General features: G+C 44.5%; 3 protein-coding genes across 3 annotated transcripts; 2 read left to right on the top strand and 1 right to left on the bottom strand.

Moving 5' to 3' along the window:
- Window positions 1-72: 72 nt before the first annotated feature.
- SARC_11352 (hypothetical protein) lies at window positions 73-1,436 on the top strand. The gene has a single exon (XM_014294567.1). It carries the CDS (start codon window positions 116-118, stop codon window positions 713-715), a length of 600 nt encoding a protein of 199 aa, XP_014150042.1. The 5' UTR covers window positions 73-115; the 3' UTR covers window positions 716-1,436.
- Window positions 1,437-1,491: 55 nt separating this feature from the next.
- Window positions 1,492-4,770, top strand: SARC_11351 (hypothetical protein). Its single transcript, XM_014294566.1, has one exon. The coding sequence runs from the start codon at window positions 2,058-2,060 to the stop codon at window positions 4,218-4,220; it is 2,163 nt and encodes a 720-aa protein (XP_014150041.1). The 5' UTR covers window positions 1,492-2,057; the 3' UTR covers window positions 4,221-4,770.
- Window positions 4,771-6,407: 1,637 nt separating this feature from the next.
- Window positions 6,408-7,454, bottom strand: SARC_11350 (hypothetical protein). Its single transcript, XM_014294565.1, has one exon. The coding sequence runs from the start codon at window positions 7,389-7,391 to the stop codon at window positions 6,873-6,875; it is 519 nt and encodes a 172-aa protein (XP_014150040.1). The 5' UTR covers window positions 7,392-7,454; the 3' UTR covers window positions 6,408-6,872.
- Between the last annotated feature and the right edge of the window lie 908 nt (window positions 7,455-8,362).

Genomic DNA, 8,362 nt, shown 5'->3' with positions numbered 1-8,362 from the left:
TATATAATATATATATTATTATTATATATATATATATATATATATATATATATAAATATATATATATGAACACCCATATTCATTCACCATTTTTTCAGTAAGAACGAATAGATAAATGATGGCGGTTGAGAACAGAAGCGCTCACATTGATGAGGACTCGGGTGTGACTGTAGAAGATAACAGAATCGATGATACAAATGTTAAAAATGAACAAGTCGACGAGTCATCGGCTTCTAAAGGGAAGGGCAAGATGAAGCGTTTGTTTAGCGTCAAATCTATAAACAAGCTGTCCTTCAAAAATGACACACAATCATATAAAGATATCGCAGAGGAACGCGCGGCGGAGATACAGACTCTAGAAAGTAGGATTGCCGAGCTAACACACGACGTACAACAATTGACTCAGAATGCTGAGGCAGCCCAAGAAACTGAGGCGAGTCTGAGAGCTGAAATTTCACAGTATGAGATTGCATCTGAGGCAGCGAAACAACGTGAAGCTGAGCTACTAAAACAATCAAAGGAACACGCTGACCGACTAGAAGCAGAGGAACAAGCGAGAGAGCAAGAAAGAGAGCAAGTGAGAAAAGCGGAAGAGGCCAAAGCAGCTGTAAAGACTGCCGATCACTTGCGTGATGTGGCATCGGAGAGGTCGCTGAAAGAAAAGGTGTTATTCTTTCTTAAAGAGATGCCTATTGCTGGAGGATACGCCGCATGAACATTGAAAAGCTACTGTTACAGATATGTTGTAAATATTAGTCAAAAAGATATATATTTGTGCAAAGTCTTCTTGGCTCAATATTAGTAGGCTGTGGTTTGTGGATGAATATAAACTTAGTTATTTTTATGAGTGCATAAACCTGGTTGTCGACCAGGTTTTGTCTTCTTTTTTTTAAATGAATGGAGCCATTTTGGTTCCGCAATTACTATTTTAAAAACTGGATGTCATGCCTTAATTTGGGCGGGCTCTGTTTTTTATAATTATAAATGTTTACTGTAAATGAGTAATCGAGATTCGGGGTTATTTCACAGCTGTATGATTTGTGGTTTTTTTTTTAGAACAGATTTTTTATTTGTTTGAAGAATAGTTGTAGAGAGTCAATTAACTCAGTACACAACACCGTAGCTGCCGAGCACGTGCTAAAACATATCCTATTGGTTTACAGCCCCTCTTTCGTTTGAAGGTTCTTGTCTTATATTGGTGTGCCTGAGGGAAAAAGCTGGCCCTGTCTCGTTTCATGCTTTGATTGGCGAAACGATGTTATTTGAGAATAGAGTCTATCTTTTTGAAAATAATTGTCATAGAATGTTGGCATTTTTATAATTGGTTTAGAGTGGCCGGTGGTGGCGACTGCTCTCCGCTGGCGACTGCTATGTGCGATGCCTATAGTCCCAGTCGGGGCCCAGTGCCCTACTCATACGACTGCGATGGCTCTGTTTCGGGCTTTCGGCCAAAGAGACTGTGTCATTGTTTTCAGGGTTGTCCCAAAACCAATACTTTTTTTTTAAAAATGGCCCCCTCAGTGAGTCAGTGCCAAATGCCAGTTCGGAGTAATTTTCAGCAACAAATTCGATATCACGTTCTTTGACGTGCAAATGCATGATAGAAAATTGTAAGCAATAAAGTGTAATCACTTTGTACTACGCAGCTAATTACCATTCTGCCGCTCTCCCCGCTATATCCTGTATCATAGCCACTAACACCGTTTTGATATCACCTCTATATCATACTACTTAGTTTTTGCTTTACTAACATTCTCTCGCCAAAGAGTTTCACACCGTGTATACACCGGTGATAGCTTGCGGCTTCAATTCTATATTCTATATATAAGAATTATAAGTTCGCCTCCGCGTCCATCCGTCCTTTGCGGATCCTATGATGAACGCTGTTGGTGTTAACGAAACAAGATTAGATTACATCAACGTTACCATCTGGAAATCATCCGGGTTGTAGTCCTTGGAGGATTAACAGCCGAACTCACCTTTAAGGCCCCGAACAATAGTATACATTTCTCCGGTCATATTGACTGTTTAGTTAGGACCATCGCATCACAAATACAATGTTCCTTGAATCGAAAACACCCTCACAATCATCTTATCTAGATTACCTCTATAGTGCAGAAGCCTTAAATGCACCTTGGAAGGTACCTAAACCAGCCGCAGTTAGGGCATCGCCGCCTATAGCGCCAGCGAAATCAACCCCACCATTAACACCATCCCCGCCATTATCAGCAAAAGTGCAGCACAAGCCTATCTTGCCAAATACTGTACTGCAACAAGCACCGCGTGTGAATTTACTACACCCGCATCCGCACCCACACCCGCACACTCAGTTGTTGCCCGACCAGGCCTTTCTGAACTACATCAACTCAGTGTCCCCCATCTTTCCCCTGGGAAACTTGGATGGCGACTTGCATCTGTACATGATGGCCGTAGCAGAGTCCGCAGCAACCGCAGCTTTTGCACTGGGAGGTCTATCCCCTAGCAATGACTCGGGTTTGGCCAGGAACAAATTCACGCTTAAAGAGGTTTTAGAACGCTCTGCCCCGATCACTGGGAAGGAGAAGCGCATCTGTCTCAACTGCTGGACTGCTGACACGCCTCTATGGCGTCGCAATCACTTGCAGCAGTTTCTCTGCAATGCATGTGGGCTTTATCTCAAGTCCACAGGTGTGAATAGACCTCAAAAAGAATTCAAAAAGGACGACAAGAGCCTCAACAGCGTCACCGGAAATGCGCCCGGTGCAGCCGCCGTGGCATCGCCCGTGTGCGACAACTGCCAGGCTATGGAGACCTCGCAGTGGCGTCGAGATAAAGACAACAACATGCTATGTAATGCATGTGGGTTGTACTACAAGATGCATCAGAAATGCCGACCCTTAAGTAGCGCCCGGAAGTCGGCTGCGAAACGTACGCGCCGGTGGAATCCATCGGCGCATGTGCTGAAGGCGATGGAGGAGGCTGTGGCGTCGAGCACGGCTGCGCAGAACAGCAACGGAGCCATCGAGTTCATATCGTCGCCCATGTGCACCTCCGTAGATACGACTAGCGCTACTGCCGCAACTAGTCAAGGAGAACACCAGTTTCCCCAAGCCCAGTCATCCGCTCAGGCCACCACGGCCAGTGGTAACGATGGCAACATGCAGTCGGATGCGTCTCTGCAACACACTTGGAGCCAGTCGAGCGCGATGTCAGACCCACTACCCAACGGTTTCGAACATCAGCAGCACACTCTCTACCAAGACCTTGCCGCCACATTCAACTCCACCGCTATGCCCACGGGACAGACGTCCAGTGTGCACAGTGCGGTGTCGTCGCCCATGTCTGGCACACTCGATGCCGACATGAACGATCCCTTTAGCAACAACGCGCATCTCTCTCCCAGTCTGGACGGTGCTACATCAGCTGACCTGGACGGCCAGACCCACGGTGTAGTATCGTCGCACACAAGCACCGCCCGGTCGGAGCGAGCTCACTTGTTTGACACGCACATGGACACAATGAACAGCATGAACGAGCACGCTATCAATAGCATGAACGAGCGCATCTTGCAGTCTGCAGCGTCGAGTAACCTCATGGATCTGGCCCACCACGCCAGTGCCGCATCCGTGCCGTCCCCATTCGATTCGGTGAATCGCCATGGTCAGTACGCATACGCGCAGGCCCAGGTGCAGGCTCCCTCGTACCACAACCAGCCGAGTCACTCGTCTTTCACGCACAACGTGCAGGCTATGATGAACGGTGCTGCTAACAACAGTCCTGCACCGATGGCCAAGAAATATGTACCTCCCACGAACTCGGACGACCTGGTTAGTCTGGCGCTGTCGGGTGCGTGTCCCACGTTACCCGGGCTCAAGGCACAGGGCATGTACGAGAGCAATGGTACAGGTAGTAGTACGGAGAGGCATCTGGATAGTAGTAACTACACGGGCAAGTCCCCTGTGTACAAGCACCCTTCGGCGTCTGCGGCGTCGCCGTACGCACACCCTAACCGACAGAGATACGGCGTAAGCTCGCTGCAGCAGGCGCATTCGAACATATCGCAACTGGACACGTCTCCCTTGGACTTGTGTCTGTTTGGGATAGTCCCCAGAAGCATGCCCAACTTCTCGCTGCCCATGGTGCAGTATGAACACCAGCAGCAGCAGCGAGACGTAACGCAGCATGTACACGAGGGCACGGGGGAGGTTTCTGCTCAGCAATTGGCGGAGACCAGCTCGTAGACGGCACAGTTTGTACATCTACATATATTATGCAATCATCTTTACACATGCGGCTCCATACGCAAGTGTACCTGCATTTTGTATATTAGAGAGTCTGGATGATGCAGTTCGGCACCACTGTTAGTGAATGGACAGGAATTGGAGAGTCTGTACGGACAGTAAGAAGTTAATTAGAACACACACACACGTATAGAAGAAATTACACGAGAAAAAAAGGAACATATAGCACGATTGCACCCCTACATCACATATACGCGTGACATACGCTTTGTTAAGAAATGTCCCAATTTTTCTGCTTCGGTAGGAACTTGTCCACGACATCAGAGTATCACTTGCTAAGAACACGTTCCGAGAAATCCATGGCTATACACGATAGTAAGTATGTACATATGATGCCACGGCGGTGTGTCTCTGTACCACGGATACTCGTCTACGACGCTATCTTATCACGGAGCGCGTATATGCTAGAATGTAACTTTGTAATAGTTTTAGAACAATCAAATAAAAACGAAAAAGGGAACAATTTGTGTTCTTGTGGCTTGGTAGCATACGAGATGTACCATTCAAACAATGCCTCTCCTTGTATGCTGCACTCTCTAGGAAAGGTTAACGGAGTGAGTAGTAGTCTGCCGGAATTCTTACTTCAGTTGCATACCTCCAGTGTGGTGTATGTTATAGGGGTCTTGCGCTGTTCCATTGCATGTACTTCCTATCAGCATCTCAGCTTGCTGCTGCACCATTCAGGTAGAAGCGGCATACTTCAACAGATGTCAGTGCATAAACAAGGCTCCAGGGTTGTTGGGGTGTGTTGTAGAAGTATTGGACTGTGCGTGTCACAAGGTCTCTGACTATGTTCTACTACAACCAGGCCTAAGCACGGCGCACCGAAGTGTTACTCTATTCGTTACAACTTATGCTCGTGTCTGCAAGGTGTAGTATACGTGTTTATCACATCTAAGAAGACACCCCTCATGCTGTCAGCGTCGGTGAGCAGTGATCGACTCACGAGAGCACCTCATCAAAGTAGTTTTGGTTATAAGTAAACACATGTATGTCATGCGTGAGTGTGTGCATATAGATAAAGAGTTTAGGTCAAGAGATCAGTGAAAACATGTATGTCATGCGCCTGTGTGTACTTATAGATGTGACGTTAGGTCAATGGCGAAGTAAAAACATATATGCCATGCGTGTGCACACGCTTCAGCAAGTAAGTTTAGGTCAATAACTAAGTAGAAACATACGTGTCGTACGTGCGTGTGTGCGTGTACACGCTTCAAGAAGTTTTAGATGTGTGGTTATGATATCGCTGTCCATACAGAAGTCATACATAAGTACATGTACGATTACTATACGGATTCATCTACCTATGAAAAAATTGTGGATGTAGGTATGTGCTAAATCCGTCGGTACACGGTTGCAACTGTACTTCTTTACTTCAGTACATATGTCTCACAGTTTTATACTGAACACTGCACAGCCGACAAATCAATTTATATTTTACATCTATGCACACATCTATACTGTGTTGCGTGCCCATCGATTTGATTATAGTTAGATCATATATGCACGCTTATCCGACAGCTAGTGTATACACTTGCATATACCAACCAACCAAACTGTCTGTCTGAGACAGATACACCTATACATGCCAGCTCGTGGTACAAATTCACAGGCACAGGTTATGTGCGATAGCAAGTCTGTTTCTATATACAGATATTCCCACTTATCCACTGGTAGGCATATATGGTTGTTAGCTATATTGTATATACATGGACATATTTTATTGTATATGCATGACTTAAAGAAACATATTTAATCCAGTTGTACTTTAACGCTGAAGCACATATGCATGAATACGTTATATTCGTGCCAATACTCTCCGTACGCATATTGACTAATTGTAGAATATACATTTTTACATACGAACTCAGCAAAACTATCATACGCAGGTGTTCTGGACTACCATGCATCGACACCAACACCACAATTCATTTACATATCCTAAATTGTGCTGGTACATAGAGCCTATACGATGACGTATACACTCTCTATTAGTTTAATTTGGAATTCACGTGCAGTGTGCATCCGCTGTGATTTACTATATCCAATCTCTCTGTGAACATTCCATTTTTGACCAGCACATATCCACAGACCAATAAAGATCGCTGGATTACTAATGTCTTCCCACCTCAGTCACATGCATTCATGACTGACAACTGGGTGTTAGTTTATTCTCAGATGGTACCTTTATTTGCCTACAACTCGTACTGAACATTTCCTAATCTTGGGCAAACCCTTCTTCTGAGTCTTAATACTTCTTAACACACACGTCTGTGAGCTTACAACTGATACAGGAACCGAATACCATTTTCGTATCTGGACAAGATAGACCCAACAGCAATATTGAATAGCGTACTCTCGTACCACATAATAACATCGCAGACCATTAAATAGAATCAGCGCAGCGTACAGAGATTATGTGCATGTTCGTTTCCTGCGATAGACTATAGTGTGGTTGTGTATATACACTATACAGTTCAGAAGGTAACAATGGCTACATACACGACTGAAACAGTAACATATGCAAACCCGACCCCAAGGCAAAGAAGCTGAAGCCTTCATAGACTTTACTCATACGGCAACTCCGGGTTATTAAGCTGTAGCACCGGCATTTCGCTTCAAGCGAGCCAGAGAGGTTACTTCATGCGCACACAAGTGATCTAAATCTAATTGACAATTGTCTCTGTCGGTGATGCTGGCCTCAGCCTCAATAGCTAATCCTGGATAGTCCCGCTGGAATACATACAGCGCTCGGGGCACGTGGAAATCCGATGTGACCAAGACCACACGTGTGGGTTTCCGTTCTGCAAGAAGATTGTTCATCAGTGAAGAGTCTTCGTATGTATTTCCGCTGTCAATTGTACCTACTATAGCGGTATCATGTATTCCTAATGACTGTAAGTGCGCACGCATATAGTGGTGGTGTGCGTGTGGAGCCTGATTAAAGTGGTCGCCATGTCCACCCGTAAGCACAATCTTCGCATTGGGATTGTGATAAAGTACATCTATGCCCTTGGCGGCTCTTTCGCGTGCCACTGAGTACAGCGTCCCATCAGGTGCATTGGGCGATCCTAAGATGACGATTAAGGTATCTCCTTGGCATTCACTCATCGCTTCTGAAGTGATGTAGCACACACATACAAGAGAGTGGTCTATTATCCACCGCTTTTACAGTGTTCGCGTATATAAATACAGTCATACAGCACAGATGACTAGATTTTAAAAATTGAAAATCTCGCGCAGATGTACGATTGTACTCTTTGAGTCCTAGAGTGATGAAAAGCGATAACCACAAAAAAAAATACGAACAGGTTCTGTGACGACCTTTGTGGTGTTTACTGTTCAGACTAGATGGGTTCAATATTTGCTTAGAGCTGCACAGCGGGGAACTACTTATTAGATAGAAAATCAGCTTCTACATCGTGACAAGGAAAGCTCCGAAACAGTTCAAAGAACACTGTTTCGTTATGTAACGTAGCAATGGGATTGTCCCAAAAATCAAGATTATTTTAACTTCTTCGAGCATAGAATATCTACATCGTGTCATATCAAATTCAGTGAGTGAACTCGTTCTGCAGCGTCACCGAGCTGCCTATTCCAACCTACATTAAACTCTGAATATTCTTTCTCCGTGTGCTCTATACGGTTTTGTAGTGGAAAAGTGCACACAGAGACTGTGGTCTGCAAGTACGTTCTTGGGGTAAATACTGACCACACAATACAACAGTTTAAACAGTTTATCTCTTAGTTGAAATGGACATTATAAGGTAGATCGGAACTACAATTTTTTTTGGATTGAATCTACATTATTAAAAATAGTATAAAATGAAGATTCTCGAAGAAGCTTCATTTGCATCATGTCGTGAAGTTCGAATTTCTTGAATAGGTGACCGCTTCATAGTACAAAACAAAGATTCTCGAAGCAGCTTAATTTGCATCAGACTGTGAAGTTCGAGTTTTTTGAATAACAAACCGCTTCAAACTATAAAAAAACTGAAAAGAGTTCGTGTGGCAAGATATAGCCTTTTATACGAATAAGCTGTACTCTCGACTTCGAACAACATGACTATCTATATATATAT

This window comes from Sphaeroforma arctica (assembly GCF_001186125.1).
Source record: "Sphaeroforma arctica JP610 unplaced genomic scaffold supercont1.1643, whole genome shotgun sequence".
Classification (NCBI taxonomy): Eukaryota; class Ichthyosporea; order Ichthyophonida; genus Sphaeroforma; species Sphaeroforma arctica.
The sequence above is the reverse complement of the archived record's forward strand: the minus strand, read 5'-3'. Positions and strand labels throughout refer to the sequence as shown.